The sequence below is a fragment of the Malurus melanocephalus genome, unplaced genomic scaffold (genome assembly GCF_030028575.1).
Source record: "Malurus melanocephalus ecotype Western Australia unplaced genomic scaffold, MMel_1.1 scaffold_276, whole genome shotgun sequence".
NCBI lineage: Eukaryota > Metazoa > Chordata > Aves > Passeriformes > Maluridae > Malurus > Malurus melanocephalus.
In genome coordinates, this window is record NW_026623508.1 from 771,470 (window position 1) to 790,369 (window position 18,900).

Consider the following 18,900-nt stretch of genomic DNA (forward strand, 5'->3'; position numbering starts at 1 on the left):
TCCCGCGGCGGGCGCGCTCAGCTGGGCCGCGCTGCCCTCTGCTGCCTGCCCGCCGCAGCGCAGCCACGCCGGGCACAAGCCTGCCGCACAGCCGCAGGGCTGAGGTGCTCCCGGAAAGTTTTCTACACTCTCCGACAGTGCGACGGTATGCGCTGTTCTCCAGCAGCCCGGCAGCGACAATTCGTGCTGTGCCTGGGGCACACGTCAAGCACCGAAGTGTTTGAGGCTTCCTAGCTCTGATTCTGGGATCTGAGGAGCTGGCTGGTTGAACTGCCTTCGTGCCAGCTTCACCTACTCATTTTCATTAAGTCACTTTGCGTCCTTAGTAAGACTTTTGTATCCATCTGATCTCAAACGTTGCAGCACCCTGGAGTACGCTGAAACACGGATTCCTCCCTAACGACCTTTTTCCTTTGTGTTATTTCCCTTTTGTCTAAGCCTTTACTTTTTCAAAGGATATTTCAAGTCTCCATTTTCTCAGCTTTTTTTCCTTCTCACCTTTTCATCCAACTTCTTTTCCTCCCTTCTCATCTCTGGCCGTCTCAGCATTCCCCCCTCCCTTCTTGAGGAGGGTTTGGAGCTTTGCAGATTTTGAAACGAGAGAACGCTGCGATGGTCTAAAATGGACCATGCAACTTCCTTCAGTTAACTCCTTGAATTACTGGATGTCTTTCAGAAACAAAACAATTATATTTATCTAGTCTTGGCACCCTATCCCCATGCATTATTCTTTGGTAGCTATCTGAAGAAGTCTTCTTTCAGCAACTTCCTTTTTTACCGTGTTGGCACTTACCTAAATTGACATAATCTTTCAACTTCTCGGTTTCRTGCACTTGTACTTCTCCTGCATTTCTCAGTATCCTCAGAGCATGATTTCTTGACCTCAGCACTTCAAATACCCCTCAGAACTCCTCTCCTGAGCTTTTAAGTTTTTACAAAGTGCCATGAGGGACTGCCTGGTCAATTCTTCTTCTCAGCATTAGGAATCTTTTACTAATCTGAGACCTTTTCCTGTGAAAGACATGCTTGCTAAATTTGCTAATAAACAGTTAGGTTGTACTTTTCATCTAGGTTCTCTGCTCACATTGGCCAGACCCGTGGCCTGCAAGTCATGATCCCTTTCAGCACTGACAGTGAGTAAGAATCAGAGCTCTTTTCCTCCATACTCCTGAGAACTAATAATTTTCTACCTAACCAACCTAAACAAAAGGTTTGAGTCTTTATAACTGCTTGTCTTTTGAAATGCTTTTTTGCTTGCTTTTACCTATTTGTCTCACTTATACCTCATATTTGTTTAAAATATAACAGCTTATTGTGATGAAAGCATAAAAGCAGACTATGATTAGAGCTTTACAAGGCCTTGTACTATATTTAAAATATTTTCAGGTAACTCAACTAAAATCAACATRTTTTCATGACACAGAGGGTAAGAACAGGGCATCAAAAAGTTCTCTGAGCATTGCAATTCCTTTTGGACATGAAGACAGTCCAGGTGGCTGTTGGAATTTCTGAGGTTATAATAAGGAATACTTTGTAAATGCCATTAAGKTCAGTAGTCATTCACAAATTATTTTTACAGTGTGTTTTATCTTAAGAAAAGGAGAAGTGCTCAGAAAAATGTTTAAAAACTGAAAAAGAGAAGCAACAATGTTACCCTGATTTTCTCTTTCCACTATAAAAATACCTGCTCATGTGACCATGTTCGTTCTGAGCCATCCTTCACACAGATGTCCAGCCTCAGCTCAGTCCCCGTGGCTCCGTGTTTACTGTCCACACAGAGGTTGGCTGCCACGTTTCGAATCTGCAAAACCAAGAGCAATATTTCACATTAAACTGGGCTGCAGAATAGAGCTTTCAACATCAGGGGGTTAGGAGTTTAGCTTCGAAGGGCTTGAGATTGACCGTCAGTTATGTAAAACTGGTAGGAATTACTTTTTACAAGGTAGAGAGCCATGTGCTGGAATGAACTACTCTTTATAGGAGCAGCTTCAGGAGCAAAGTTTGAAATATTCTGCTTAATAAATGAAAGGTAGCTCTTATGAAATATCTTCATGCAAAAAACTAAGAGGAAAATGTCTGAGAAGTTCAAAGCTTATGTGACTGCTTCTTCCTTCCTATGAGAGCAAGAAAGATCACCAGTGTTAGAAGGAACTGATTTCTGTACGAGTCTCTCCCAGGCATTGGAGCAAAATGCATTCAAAATTTAGGAATACCATGTTCCAATCCATGGTCTTACTTTGACACAATAACACCATTGTAGATAAGGTCGCACATTATTCCCTGAAGTGCATAAAATTAAAAAGTACTTAATAAATCTGTACGGAAACATGTGCTTACTCATGGAGGTTCCTTCTGCATGCCTGCTGCAAACACTGCAGTGTAACTTGTTCTTAAAAGGAAAATCCCATTCTTGAGGCTGAAGCAACTGAATAATAAGTAATCTGTGGCTATCAAACATACCAGTTATGTACTACTGCTGCCACATATATTTTCTTTGAAACATTGGGTTGAAAAGTAAGATTTGCCCAATGCCTCCAAAAAGAGCAAAATCCTAACTTTGTTTTGCAAATACATGCACATTTCTTCTTGAATACCTTAGTTGGGCTACTTAAAAATCCTTTAGACACCTTCATAATGAAAACTCTTTCTTCAAAAAACTTTCCCTCTCAACGAGAAAAGCAGAAAATRAGTAATCAAAGTGCAACATACCTGCATGGAAACACACACAAATTCTATATGTATAATATATAGAAAGCAGGCACATATTTTGACATTGTGGATACTACTTTGATCCTTATTTAAAAAAAAAAAACCAAAAAAACCTAGATGCTGAATGGAGATGCAATTGAGTAGTCATTTGTGTTTTTTCATGAAAAATACTTTGGAAGTCACTGCTATTGCCATAATATGCCAGAGAAATGTACACATCAGAACTGAATACCTCATACAGATCCTAAAGATAGAAAACTTCTCGGCATTGCATGAAATATTGTGAGGAGGGAAATCCTCATGCAAGACACATGCCCGAGCTACTMTTTTTTTAAATCTGGGGGAGTGGGATTGAGTTGTCAAGCAAGATCAAGAAAGATTTACACAGATGGGTAAGCAACAGGTAGTGGAGAAAATGTAAAAATTGTCACCTTCAGGAATGGTTTTAGGAGGTGCATTGTTGCAGAATGGCTTAATGAAAAGGGACTTAGCTCCCTGGAAGGCTTGTGCAAGCAAACTGGGTGCTAGCAAATTTTAGGCCTTTGCATTAATAACTGAAAATATTGCTCAGGGGCAACATTGGGCCTCTGTGTTGATAATGGGAAACATTGCAGGATGTGTGTGTCCAGAGTGTTCAAAGACAGAATGTTTTTGATATGTTGCAGGATGAAAGCACTAAGAATAGTCAAGGTCAGGAKGTTTTTGAGAGATTGGGAAAGAACCRAAGAGGGGAGTGAAAYGAGAATGTAACTTTCTGTGCTTAGCTAATAATATTGTAGCAAGTAGGCATAATTAACTATGAGCATAGATAACCAGTGTGTGACACGAATAAAGTTGAAGTTTGCTTTACCACTCATATTGAGTGGTCCGAGTCTTCCCTTCTGCGACAGTGCATTTGCTTAACTTAGGAAAGGCAGACTGGGCAAAAGCTGGGGGACCATCAGTTTGAGCAACTGCTTACAGGAACCTTTAATCCTTCACCAGAGCTCAGACAAGCTTTTTTTTTTTTTTTTTTTTTTTTTTTTTTTTTTAAACTTGGACAAGCCTAGTCCTAGGATATTTTTTCAATAAAATAAAAATTGCTAAAGATGAGGTAAAACACTAGCTGTTCATACACACCACCAGATGCAGAAACCCAACACTGGGCAGCTCCACAATAAAAAAGATGAAAGGTGGTTAGTTCTCAACAACCTTAATTTTCACATCACCCAGCAAAAAAGGCAGGAAAGAATAATGAGGGGAATAGAATTTGATGTAATATTTTTCAAGTTTCATGTGAAATACTTAYTCCAAATATAATTTTTCTTGGAGAATGTTCAGTCATTTCTCAAGGCAATTAAATTTCCATTGTATAGATAAAGATTTCTGGTCTAATAGAAAATTAAATGAAAAATCAGATCAATTCTTACAGCATGCAAGTTAATTAAAATGGAGCTGCTAATAACTGCCATTAATAATTGGGTATATTTATGTGATTCAGAATTGTAAAATGACAGTGAATACACTCCATGTCCAATTAATGTTTATTGCATTAAAAGGCCTTCATAATTTTGTCTCGATGGCATTGCTCCATCCCAGTCTCTGTCATTTGGACTGTGCAGTAAATGTGTTCAGTCCATTTCTGGAAAAGGCTTGAGCTGAAGCTACACTTARTTCCTTCAGTGCTGGAATCTGTCTCTTTCATTATTTCCTCCTCTCTTCCCTCTGCTCCTGAAAGGTTTGYTTGAGTTAGTTTTTCCTGKTTTTTTTCCAGTTCATATGTTAGCTAATCCTTTTTTTAGTTTTATATTTTCAGCTGCAGAGGAGTCATGATTTGTTTTTTGTTTTCCTTTTGTAATAAGGCATTTCAGTCAAGTCTCTGCTTTTGTTCTCCAGCGCTTTTGTGTGGCCTTGGCAGTTGCTAGAAACTGAACTGAGCCACCATGCCAGAGCCACAGGGAACGTTCTGCCAAGTATCAACACCACACAGCGTGCAAATCCCCTAAGATGTTTCCATGGATGAAGAAAGGAAAGCAGAAGTACAGGGGCTTTTTTTTTTTTTTTTTTYTTTTTCTCATTTATACACCAATATGCATTTGAACTGCCTTGTCTCCAGTCACACAGCACGATGGGTTAAAGATTTTTGAGGTTATGAATTACAACTAGAAAACAAATATCTAGTGATCCTAACACATTTCCAACATTCATATTTATGCAATTTTATAGATCAGAAGACAGATTTTATCAGCCATGCAGGTAGGCCATTGAGTTGCTACATACAAAACTTATTTGCTCAGCCTTAAATACCATCATTCACACACACAGATAAGCGTACAAGAAAAGAATGTCTCCAAGGACTTTGACGTATGGACTGACAAGGATGGTTAGTGATGATACTAAAGATTGCTTCAGAATTAAATAAATTCCAACAAAASCACAGGACACTACCTGTAAGCCATTATACATTCTTAGTTCTTGAAATGCCATCCTAACTCACTTTGGGACTATGGGCACTGTAGTCCTTACAGAGAGCAGATGAAGTATAGAAGCATCGAGAATGCAGCTTCCCAGAGCCCAGCAGTTATACTGACCAATGTTCTTTGGTAATTCTAAAACTCTACAACTCTTCCCAGGCAAATGAGTTCCTGAAAGACTTGCTATTGAGACAGTGTCYGGCTCCTGCAGCCTTGCCCTGCCTGCACAGGAGCCAGGCTGTCACCCAGGTACACGTCAGCCTTCCTAGGGCCCAAGTGCAGTGAGCTGGAGAGGGAGAGGCCAGTTCCTGGGGGTGCTGAGAGCTGCCCTGCATGCTCATTATGACATGAAATGGTGCCAAAAGCAGAAAGAGGGAAAGTGTAGCAATCTAAAACGGGTGTATGTTCAATATGGTCATCTGTGAATGATGACTGTGGAGATGGTGTTGGGACAATCSTCAGGGATGCAGCAACTAGAGAGGCACCTTGATGCTATCATTTTATATAATACTTTCTGTACGTCTGATTGAATGCCTTRAATAAGAAAATGGCTGTAACTCGTAGAAGACATTGGAAATATCCATTTATGTTACTGTTTTTGTTGAAGCAGCACTTAGAGCCAGTTATAGTGCACTGCTTACATTCTCAGATAACCCTAGGGCCATCAATGTCTATGGATCAAATATGGAAAAATGAACCACTTCTGTCAACTGATACATAGTAATTTTAGAAGTATTTATCCTTTGTGTGAGCAATAAAAAAGCAAAAGTCAAAGGTAAAGAAGTCAAGCACTGCCAAAGACCTTGCTGAAGAAAAAGGAGACTCTTATCCAGTGTGACGTTGATCCTGATAAAAGAATTTGAACAGTCCAGCTGTGCAACACTCTGTGCAGAGTAGGGYTATATTGCTTTTGTACAACAGACGTGTGACGCTTGCTGGGCTCAGATTGACTCATTAAGGGTATGAGGATGACACTTTTTAAAACAAGGAAAATAATAGAAAGAGAAGCTAGTGAGTTCTTAGGCTTTTATATTTCTTCAAATGTGCTGCTTGACTTAATGTGTGACATTTTCATGTCAGTGCTGTAGAACAGTTCTGTAAAATCCATGAGTTTGGGGTCGAGAAAGGAGTACTTTCAGGTTCTACAGCTTAGTGCTGCTGCAGTGACTGAGACACTTCTTCATTAAATCATTCAAGTTCATGTAACAGCAAGTGAAGCCAAGCTTAAATAACTCCCTTTTGAGTTTTTTTTTTTTTTTGCATCACCTTGATTATAGGACTCATGAAATCTAAAAGAAATGGCAATGTCTGATATTATATGACTGATTTACTGTAAGATGTATTTTCAAAGATATTAGAAGCTGTGATATCTGCACAATATATTCATGCTGGATCATAGCTTGTAGATTCATGAGTACTTCCTAAGAAAACATCTGGTGTCCAATTCACATCTGTTGTTTTAAGTAGTAGAACTTCAAATATACACACTACAAATAAATTATTCTGTCTTAGAAAGAGCATGGGATAGGTATTACTGTTTTCAACTGGTACCAAACTTCCCAATATATTCAAAAGAATAAGAACAAAACCTAATTGAAAACTTTCTCCTTTTCCATAGTGCAAAAAAATACAGTTACCTCATTCAAATACAGAACTGACAGTCTCACCAACCTTAATCTCTCTGGATTTGCTGTTACTTTGCTTTACTGCACATATTTCAGATGTTACAAGGCAGAACAGATAATCAAGGGAATGTACATCCTGCCAGCTACAAGGACAAAAGGCACAAACACACAGAAGAGATAAGGCCATGACAAGCGTAGTAAAAAAGATTGCTTTTTGTTTTCAAAATGTCCTTCTGTTCCATCATAAACAGATTTTGTCAAGAAATATAAGAATCAGATTTTAAATAAAAGTGTGTGCAAAAAAAGAGGAGTTGAGCAGAGGCTGTTTGTGAGACATCTGCTTTCACACCACATGCTTTTACTAGTTAGATCTCAAAATACTAGAGGCAAACTTGTTTGAGTACTTCATTGTTCACTGTTTCTCAGACTGGCATAGGCAAGCAGATGTAAAGTATTTCCAAATGGAAGCACAGAGGGTACTAAACRACAGTCAGTGTTGGCACAGGCTTTTGGTGTGTATAATCAGCAAGGTTTCTTGAGCTGTGTGATTCCTACAAAGCAGTAACAATACAGTCTGCTTCCCTCTTTCAGCTTCTCACAGCTATTGACCTTCAAGTTTTTTCAAGTTCCTCACAAATGCCAAAAAATTAATTAAAACTGCACAGGAATGTGACAGACTCAGGAAAAATAAGAATAGTAGGGCTGAAAGTTCTGTTCTTGTTATTTTAGAGAAAGTATGTTTTAGACAAAAAAGAAGATCTTTGGTCTTCATGTCCTTCCTAAGAACTTAGCAAGTGCTTTTAAGGTACAGMTTTAAAACCAATGATATGATTTTTAATTTACTTTTAAAAATACTTGGGTTTATGCACAGATTATATTAATATTGCTGTGAAAAAATGAATACCTGAATCATAAGCTCCTCCTCTTAGACCCACTTGATTGAGTCAAGGATTGTCCAGCTGGCCAGAGAAATTACACATCTCCTGATCACAGTCCCCCAAGAACACACATGTATTCATGTGGAAGAYGGTGAAGGAAGATCACTGTAGCAGTCACAGCAACCTGATCCACCCTGACTTCTACTGATAAATGCCTTACCTTTTGGTACACATTCATCTCATACAGCATGGGCAGCAGCACCAAAAAAGAAGAAAGTTTAACAACAAAAGAATTCATTATGCCAAGAAGCATCAGACAGTAAGACACATATAAACTGGAGTTTTCCTGAATGTCTGTAAAGATGTAATTATGTAGGGAGATGTTATATAAAAATCTTACAAAGAAGAATTAAGGATTGCTAGTACCACAGAAAGTTATTTAAAAAATCTCATTATGAGATAATTTGCTTTTCTAAAACGAAATTCTGAAAAATTGTRGATGTACATTTGTTTAGAAGTCTATGGTCTGGTCTTGACCACTGGGAATATGCAGACTTGTGTCTGATTTTAGCAAATGTTTTGGTCAAAGTTTCAACTTCATCCTTTGGTTTCAAACATGAAAATTAATTTTCTGAGAGCCCTAAGAAAATCTCCTGAAAAAACAGAGAAGGCTAGAATTCACAATACAAATATTCCTATGGTTTTTAAGAAAGTAGCACAACACACTGGAAGAGTGAAGCCTTCTTTATATATCTTAATGAATTGAAAGGTAAAAGCCCTCTGCATGCAACCTATCAGTGGAGTGAAGCTGTAGTTCTTGGGGGCAAAGGTCGCAGCAATTTTTCAGGGCAAGTAAGGAAATAATTTAATTTCCCTGCACTCCTTGTATTCTCATTTCTTCTGCACAAAACAGTCAAAGTAACATTTGCTAYAGCTCTACTCTTCAGAGAGGTCTGAATGCAGAATATCTTTGATCACAGGTGAAGATTTGCAGCGAGCTGTTTCCTCATCCCCTGCTCTGCAGTGATGCTCAGATATTGGCTTCTCTTTTGTGGTCTCTCCCTCCCCTTATCCATCAATGCAGAAACTATTTATCTGCTACTGGTACTCAGTGATGACAGCACCTACAGAATGCAAAGAACAGCTAARCAAAATCAGTCTTTTTTAAAAGGAAAGTATCCAGGCCTTGCTTGTCACATTTCTCAAGTGAGCAAACCTAACTCCACMTGCACAGGATTGTCCTTGTAAGGATAGGAGGAGATATACAAGTAGATATGCAGGAAAACCCCAAACACCAACTTCAGACCTTCCTTTTTACTGAGGTGATTCTCTGAATCCAAAATCTTCTTGTGACATGCAGTAATGAGTGCTACATACTCTTTTCCTCATTCCTGTCCTCACTGTGCATACATCGTGTGCCCTCTCTACACAAAGCTGTAATGAGTTACAAATGTGACAGTGATAGTTTTAGGACATGACAGGGATTGTTCAGGGATTGTTTCAACCCATTGTGAACTTCCTTMGTAACACTACTTAGCATCAGGTTTACTCTGATTTAATAATTTTCTTTTCCCACAATCTAAAATGCTAGACTCATTTAAATTTGATCTATTCCTCACCTCCCCCCAGGCAGCAGGTGGAGGCTCCACAGGAGGGTAATATTTGGGGACATCCCAAGCCACTGCAGCCATGAACCATTTGAAATCTTTACACTTCAGGTGCTTGCGCAGCTCCTTCTGGGCAGAGATGTCACCAGTTGAGAGATGTCTGTACTCAGGCCGTCGCTGGTAAATGTACTCTGCAAACTCATCCATCCATGTCTCTGCCACACGCTTCAGGTTCTGCAAGTCACAAAAMAAAAGCAAACAWTAATTTCTTCATGCTTTGTGTCAATAATATGCAAATCAAGGAAAATTCTAAACAAAACAAAACAAGAAATCAGCATTCCACACAACTCTTAAGCTTAKCTGGTCTGATTTCTCAGTCTTAAAACCTACACATGTATCAGTAACCATATGCTATCTTCATTACAGTGTTGAGCAAATGCTACAGTGTGTTAAGTACCCTCCTTTACTGCTGCTTCTGTAAGATACAGTCTTCTGTCTGTTGAACATCTTATTTTTCCTYGTATTCTTTATGCATATTCTTCACATGGGTTTTTGATTAATGATGGATGTTGAACAGAAATTTTCTTTCAGCTGCTTAYATTGGTACCTGTTTTTTCCCTGTTAGTTCAGACCTAATATGTGGAAGAMTGTTTCAAATTATTCCTTCTGATGTTTTTCACTTTGCATTTGAAAGGCATCTGAATTTCAATCTGTCATGATAATGCTTAGGCATGTAGCAATTCCTACCTAAATTTTAGGGTCAGGTCTTACATGTGCATGTTTGGGGACAAGCAGCCATGAGCTTGCTCTGCCCCATCTCACAGCTGGTTTTGCACAACCAGCTGGACTGGAAGCTTTGCTGTGTTGCCATGCTAGTAAGTTCTGGGCAAGGCTATCACATGCCCCTGAAGGGGAGTTGCCCTGGGAGAGGTACAACAACCTGTGGCTTTCTGCACTCACTCACCCTACAAACATATTCAAGACTATTTAGGTTTCATGAAACCCGGTTCTGGCTTGTGTTCTACCAACTTTAATTTTATTGGCATTTTATAGGAAACAGAATTACCTATTTTGCTGCATAAGAATTTATTCAAATTAATTACAATAGCTGACTCAAATTATAAAATAAATAACATTGCAAGGAAAATTCAGTGTATACTGCAGACACATATACAAGACAATATTTTATTGTTATTTACCACCAAGAAGGGGGCCTTTTTTTCTGATTTTTGTTTTTAAAATTCCTCCTGCAACACACTCCACAAATTTATATGCAGATGTTGTAGTGGAGTCTGGGCTTAGTCTATTCTGTATTTCCACAGCTGCCCAATAACCTTTTATCCCACCAACAAAGCAACATCTCTCTGGATAACATTGAGACAGGAGGGTGTTCTTATTGCTTTGTTTGTATAAACAAGAAAATCAAGTTATATAATATTCTTTTTATAGAACACTAACTGCAAAATGCTGAGATTCACTCTGTRATATGCTGGAGAACAACATACATCTGATTATCATCAACATAAGGTAATGTTTCTTTTCCGAATATTYTCTGCATCTAAGTAAGCTGGATTCATACTCTGACTTGCCTTCAATATTCACTGCAAAATTCCTTTCCTAAATTTTATTAATCCACATAAACTAAATGTCTCTGAACTAATAAGGCTTATCTGAATACAAAGAGAACAAGATGCAGAACAAAGGAAGTACTTCTAGCTGACACTGCAAGGTAAGTTTCTATGTGCTCTTTYTCTATGAAGCAAATATGTTAAAACCTGCAGGGATAAAGCAAGTAACATTAAAGCAGTGTGGAATTCACAACACTCATATCCCTATTCAGAAATGGCTTGTGCCCCACATAAGTTTAACTTGTGTTGCAATTTCACAATAACCTTAATAACATCACAAGAAATTAGAATTCAAGAATAGAGGAACTRGGTAGGACAAAGAAAAGCAGAAAAGAATTCAACAACATAATCTAAATGACAATCTCACCTTTCTGGCAGAAAAACTGTAACACGGAAATTTTCTGACACGCAAAAATACTATGTGATGAGATTTTGTACATGAGGCAAAAAGAAAATATGATTAGGAACATTAAACAAAAAGCATGTGTGATTTTTAGCATATCTTTCACTGCAATGCTGTATACCTCATTTGCTACAATGCAAATGCAGTTCAGGATTGTTCTATAAAATATCTTTGTGCAATCACTTTATCTGATAGTTTTTTCATATTTAAAATATTAAATCATATGGTAAAAAGAGTCATACAGTAGAAGTACAGTAAAAAATACTCTATTAGGAAAGAAAAATTCAAGTTAACTCTTGCAGGAACTTACCCCACCAATATTAAGAATAGTCTCTGATGGAGTTTGTTTTTGTAGTTACTTGACTGCACCAAAAGGATTGCATTTTGCTTTAGATGATTGTGGCTGATMAAACATGAGCCCAACAAAATCTTGATATTAGACCTGATCAGTAACTCAGAATTCTAAGTCACCACTCAAAAACCTTTTATGTTCCACTAAGACCTTTATAACTGTTTGGGTTTTGTGTGTGTTTGTGTGCAAATCCACCAAAATATTGTATTAAAAAAAGAGTCAGGTCTTCCCACCATTCTCCAAGTATCAGATAGGTTATCTTGGACAAATCTATTTAAAAATTTGCTTCCTGGTTCTTCTAAGATCATTCTTTCCAACATATGCTAAAAATTGCCTGCAATGAACTTGTATATTGTCCTTACTATGTTTATACATTGATGTCATAAGCCAAACCCTGATGAGGCAGCCCTCTGAATTTCAATAGGTTTGTTTTGAAAAAGAYAAACTCTTGATTTGCTAGCTCTAAATCTCCAGACTACTTATGAACATGACAGAAAGGAACATTCTGTTCTGGAGCAGTGAGAGGCTCTTTCTGAAGGTGTTACTAGGAAGCAAGCACTCAGCATCTAAACAATTTAGTGTTAAAGATGTTTGTTGACCTCAGTTAGCCTCAGTTAGCATTTCTTACCCTTATTACCACTATATAAGCTCAGTAATCCCCACATTTCCTTTTAACATAAATATGTCCAGACTAGTAGTAAAACCCCCATACTCAAATTGAATGCAGTCAGGAAGAGCTGCTGCACTGAAAGCTGGTCTACTGCAACTTTGCACAAAAAACGGCAAACATCATTTACACTCTTATTTAGAATGTGCTAACACAGCATGTTCCTGGAATGAAAATGTTCAAGGCTTTTCAAGATGAGATGAGTGATCTGGTAAGCTGAAAATCTCCATTCTGTAGCTGTCTACCAGCACGATAAGTTGCAGAGAACCTCTCAGGATCATGACTCTTCTCTGCAAATTATAGCAGTGAGATTCTGGGCTTTTACTCATCCTCTATGAAGAGCACAACCCCAATAATGGCTCCTATCTCTGAACACTTTAAGGCCTACCAATCAAATGATTTACTGTAAGGTAATGATGTGCTTTCAAGTCCTTACAAGTCTTCCAGAGATGCCATTCCCATCATCTGGGTGAATATCTGACATAGTGGATGGTTCCTCCCAGCCTGACCCTTAGGTGACGTAGGTAGMATCTGAACATGTCTCATTAAGCCCCACAAGTGGGAATGGTCTTGAATAGTTACCCAATCTTGAGAGAGTCTAGCTGTAAACCAGGCTTTAAGCAGTTTGACTTTGATATGAATTTACTCAGTGTGTGTGTATACTGCCACAGAACTTGCATGTCAAGGGATTTTAAGAGCCTACCAGAGGAGGTGGCATTTTGTGAACATCTTATAGCATCATTTAAGCATTCGTTTTGTTTTCATCATCATGAGACAGTTACTTCTCAAGTGAAACTAATCTATGAAGAATTTAGAACAAACAAGAGATAGATTTGAATCTTCTTGATTTCTGTCTCCTGTTACTCTTTATGTTATCTTCCACAGAAAACTCCTTTAAATGCCGCTTTGTCACATGGCTTCAAATATCACTGTAGGAAGAATCAGTTTTGGTAGATCACTCTTGTTTGGATTCAATCTGAACATCTCATGTAAATGCATGTGGAAAGGAAAAAAATGAAAAATAGAATCGAAGAATCATTTAGATTCAAACTGACCTCAAAGATCATTGAGTCCAGCCATTAACCCAGCACTGCCAAGTCCACCCCTAAATCATGTCCCTAAGTGCCACATGTGCATGCCTTTTAAATACCTCCAGGGACGGTGACTCAACCACTTCCCCGGGCAGCCTGTTCCAATGCTTGACAACATGTTTCTACAGCTGAAAATAGCGTAGCTTAGCTTGGTTGACAAATTCATTGCAAGGCTACAGATGTCCAGATTGGTTACTCTTAATAGGAAAAAAAAAAGGAAAATATTAAATAAAACTAACTAAATTAAGATAAATTAAATATTAATTAGTTACACGAATTGACACACAATACAAAAAGTCATAGGGACTTTAGATGGACATCTGAGGAGTTTCTCAGGACCTATCCAAGAAAACCAATGCCAATCTGTTCTCTCTTTTGTCATTTTCAGTGAAAAATTTCTGTATGAGAATAAGTAAGGCCCAGTGGTATTTTAGTAGATGCATATTTCTATATGTAAGGTTACGACAGCTGTCACAAAGAAACTGTGAGATGAATACAACAGTGACAGCAACCACACTAAGACTGAATCATCAGCTGTCATCAGTTGCTCATTTACGCATTCTTGACATAATTTTAATCACTGTTAAAATCTCTGGTAAATTCTTTACCACTGGGCTTACATTTAGAAGAGTTTTACTTAAGTTTCTATGAACTCACACATTTAAGACTGTGATTTTGCTTTATATTTTTACTCAAAAATAGTACACAAGACAGTAAGTTACAATGCCACTTATACATGGATGTCATGGTTTAACCTCAGCTGACAAGCAGCACACAGCCACTCACTCAGACCCCCTAAAAGGGGTGGGAGAGAGAATCTGAAGAGTGAGAGAACTCAAGAGTTGAAATGAAGGCACTTTTTTAGGGAAAGTAAAAGCTGTGCACACAAGCAAAGCCAAACAAGGAATTGATTCACCACTTCCCGTGGACAGGCAGGTGTTCAGGCATCTCCAGGAAAGCTGGGCTCCAAACCTAACAGTGACTTGGGAGGACAAACACTATCACTCCAAATGCACCCCCTCTTCTTTTTCCTCTGCTTTGTATACTGAGCCTGTGCCATATGATATGGATTATCCCTGTGGTTAGTTGGGATCAGCTGTCCCAGCTGTGTCTCTTCCCAGCTCCTCACCCTGCTTGGTGCGGGAGCTGGTGCAAGGAGCAGAAAAGGCCTTGACCCTGTGCAAGCTCAGCAATAAGGAAAACATCTCTACCTTGATAACAGTTTTCAGCACTCATCCCAAACACAGCCCCTAGCCACTCTCAAGGAAATTAAATCTATCCCAGCCAAAGCCAGTGTGYTAGACTCCAATAAAAGAGTTTAAATCAACCCGAGAGAGACAAATGAGGACTTCTGCATTTGAAAAAAAAAAAAGAAAACCTTTTCACGGGCCATTTTGTTCAATGAGTAGGGAAGATACATCTCTGTGATCAAATGACTGTTCCTTCTTTTTAAGCAAGATCACCTGTCATTTTCAAGAGACGTGACATTACTCAATGAGAAGAAAGCAGACACTGGCCATGTGAATGGAAAAGCAGGGTAAGGCAGGAACATGTCAAATGACAGGTCCATAAATATTAGCTCTAAGCCAGGTTTAACCAGATTAGTCCCCAATATGAGGGGGATAGCTCCTCATTTCGTAACTGTGGCTGGTGTGCTGGATTGTGATGGCAACACTTAAAGCTCCTGAGCTGTATTGAGAGCCAGCACACCTCCATCCTAAGGTACATYTTTTCCAATTAATGTTTTTGATGCAGCAGCTGAACTAATATAACAATGTAATTCCTTTTCTTAGCTTCTCCAGGTGTTCTAAAGATTTTTATCAGGTGTCACTAAAGGAGCACAATGGCTCTACTGTTTGTTTCTCTTCATCTGCATGACCTGTTTTTTTCTGCTTTTGTGTCTATCTCACTGCGTGAAACCTTGATCTCTATCAACAGACTTTACTTTTGTCAATATTAAACTACTACTGGAACATTTCTATCCTGTAATGAGTTCCTATTGTCCTGCATTTAATCTCTAGATTTTCCAGGAAGCTGGATGTCACCAGCTGGTGCAGTCTTATTTGTCATGCTAGTCAGAACATCAAAAATCCCTTTGAATTATGACAATCAAATATTARTCACCAGAGCCCATCTGAGGCCCGACTGTATTTTGGTTGTGAAATGTGAGAGGGATATTACTGTTTACTTGCCAAGAATAACACAACAATCTCAGCAATAACAGACATATTAATCTCTTTTTCTTCCTAGGAAAATACCAATGGGATTATTTTCTGTTCACCTACCTCATTTTTCTAATTTAAATTTTTCCATTTCTGTTTTGTGAAGCACAGTGTTGTTGCTACTTCAGAATGGGTGCCCTGTTTACCTCTGGAAACAGCCTTATTTTATTTGGCTGGAAATAATATAATATACAGTTTGTTTTACACAAAATGTATTTAAAAAGTGCATTGGGATCCATYCAACCAAGACAACGATACTTTGTGTGCCTTTGGAATATCTGTAGCATAATGTTACAATGAATCATGACAGAGAAGGGAACAAAGTATGACTGGAGGAGCTCATCCAACAAGTATGGATTAGTATGCCAGAAGCAGCAGGGTATAAAGCACTCACAAGAAGAAAAACGGTACCCTCAGTTTTGTGCAGAGGTCCTTCCATCAATGTCAGAACAACCATTTATCATTTCTGTGTATTTCTACTGTGGAAAAGGAATAAAATATTTCCTGGAAGCTAATCAGAGTCTTGTGTTGCTCAGGTCTCAATACCTAATCTGCCCACATCAGTTAAGTCTCAATGGGGGTTTCATACCTTTCCCCTTCTCCCCTAACTCTTTAAATTTACTCAGTGCTATGCTCTGTCAATATTTCCCCCTCTTGGGTATCTTATTTTGGTCCTTTATACCTAACTGGGTTTCATTTCAGCAATGTTTCTATTAAAAAAGCCCCAAACCCAACCAAATCCAACCAACCAAAGAGATGTCTGCAGGTATAAAAGAAATGCATTTGCATGGAAGACAGTATTCTAACTAGGTGACAAAGCTGGTGTTGTATATAAATAAATCTTCTAAGAGTTAGCACAGCTGGCAGAGAAGGAAGAGACTATTTATTTTCAGCCAGTAGTCTGCAAATACTTAGAACTGAAATTCCACAGATGTCATCTGAAAACACACAGGATTTCATTCTCTCTATAAAAGTTTGCATCTCCACCAGACACACAAAAATAGTAATTTAGCACCATGCATTGGAAAATCTACAACTTTGTCTCACTTGAGGCCAATCTGCAAGGTTTGGGGACACTCATATTGCCAGTCCTAGTGAGGATGCTGCCTGTCCCCAGYTCTGTGGCTGTGAGGGAGCTGTGGAACACAGAGTGACACTCTAAAAACATCACCACAAATTTGCAGGCTGCTGCCATGCTTGCTGTACATACCTATACAGACTTTAGCCCATCCCTGCAGCTAAGCCTGAAGATCTGTGATCTATCCAAACAGATTTCTTCAGCCTTGTAACTTGGATTCCAGTGCTAGCCTATGGAGAAAATCCTCACAAGTACTGACACCACTTTGATGTAGTAATTGTCCAAAAATATCTAGTTCTCCATCTTCTTTGTGCTCTTTTTGGGTAGCTAAGATGTCTATCATAAGTAAAATTTCTACTCAGATTGGAGAAAACATTGAAAAATAATACTAAAAAAGACTTTGACTTTTCTGTTTAAAGGATTATAAGAYCAAAGAATCACAAAATGGGTCAGGTTGGAAGGCACCATAGAGGGTCATCTGGTCCTACAACCCTCAAACAGAGTCATCTTAGAGCACATTGCACAGGATTGTGTCCAGATGGTTCTTGAGTATCTCCAGTGAGGCACACTCCACAGCCTTTCTGGACAACCTGTAAAACAAGGTCACCTGCACAGTAAAGTGCTTCCTTATGTTCAGGTGGAACTATCCATTCATCAGTTCYTGCCCATTGCCTCTTGTCCTATTGCTGGGGACCCCTGAGCAGAGCCTGGCTCCATCCTCTTGGGACCTTCCCTTCAGATACTGACAGATATTGATGTCACTTCTCAGTCATGACTTCTCATGACTGAACAGGCCCAGCTYTTTCAGCCTTTCATCATAAGAGAGGTGCTCCAATCCCTCAGTTATTTTTGGTGCCCTCTCAACAGGAGCTCCAGTTCCTCCTCTCTTGCACTGAGGAGCCCAGAACTGGACACAGCCCTCCAGATGTGCCTCACCAGGGCTGGGTAGAGGGCCAGGATCATCTCCCTCAACCTGCTGGAATGCTCTTCCTAATGCACCCCAGGACATCATTTGCCTTCTTGGCCACGAGGTCTCACTGCTGGCTCATAGACAGCCTGGGTCCTTCTTTACAAACTGCTTCCCAGCAGCTCAGCCCCCAGCCTGTGMTGGAGCATGGGGTTATTCCCTCCCCACGTGCAGGACCCTGCATTTGCCTTTGCTGTATTTCAGTGGGTTCCTCTCTGCCTATCTCTCCAATCTGTTGAGGTCCCTCTGAAGGGTAGCACTCTGGCCACTCCTCCCAGCTTTGTGCTGTCAGTGAATTTGCTGAGAAGTCATCTGCCCCTTCACTCATTAATTCTGAAWGAATGAATAAGTTAAACAATTCTGGGCCCAGTGACAGTGACAGGCCTCCAACTAGACCCTGTGCCACTGATTACAACGCTGTAGGATCTGCCATWCCTCCTCATGGAGCCAGCCCTCTAGCCACCTCACTGTCCACTCATCTGACCAACACTCTTTGAGTTTGCCAATGAGGATACTGTGAAAGACAATGCCAAAAGCCTTGACAAATTCAAGGATAATAATTTAAGTATTTTCTTGGTAAATGCTCTGTTTGAGACCTTAGTTTAATTAATAATGAATTTATCTCTTACTGAAAAATATTACAATGGAAACATAACAGCTATATTGTGCAATAATCCTAGTTATCATATATAATAGCTGTGCTGTTCCCATAAGGTGATTCTTGCTTGATTCCTAAATCATTTGCCTGTTCTAAGCTGACACTGTCGCTGTTTACTGTGATTGCTGAATCATAACTGACTTTTTGCTACAGTCTTTTGTGCTACAGAGGTGACTGCAAAAGTACCAGTAATGCCACATCTACCCATTTGTACTCTGGTCATGAGAAAATTTAGCCATTACCTAACTGATTCTCCTGGTTCTTTAATATGCCTGGAAACAGAATAGAAAATGTTCATGGGCTGCTTCAAGAAACTCCCATATATTGTTTGCTGATGGTAAAYAATAGACCAAAACAGTCATTACATTAAAGGATGCTCTGACAAAAATGCAAAAGTGGTCAGAGCACCAGATGGTGCAGTTACAATAATTTTCTTTGAAGATCCCTTTTGAAGTCACACAAAAAAGGCTGAGCCAATGGCTCAGGTGGGAATCTGAGCCCACATTTACCAGTTGAATTCCTGACACTRTTCCAATTTATTGACACCGTACAATGAGAGAAA

At 39.1% G+C, this 18,900-nt stretch overlaps 1 protein-coding gene across 2 annotated transcripts in view; it reads right to left on the bottom strand.

The window, feature by feature from the left end:
• GALNTL6 (polypeptide N-acetylgalactosaminyltransferase like 6) overlaps window positions 1–18,900 on the bottom strand; it is a 70,729-nt gene that overhangs the window by 11,262 nt on the left and 40,567 nt on the right. For both annotated transcript variants that reach the window (XM_057376267.1, XM_057376268.1), the window contains exons 4-5: window positions 9,285–9,506; window positions 1,685–1,801 (exon numbers count right to left, since the gene is read on the bottom strand). In XM_057376267.1, the coding sequence (XP_057232250.1) occupies window positions 1,685–1,801; window positions 9,285–9,506 (339 nt within the window). The remainder of the gene's footprint in view (window positions 1–1,684; window positions 1,802–9,284; window positions 9,507–18,900) is intronic.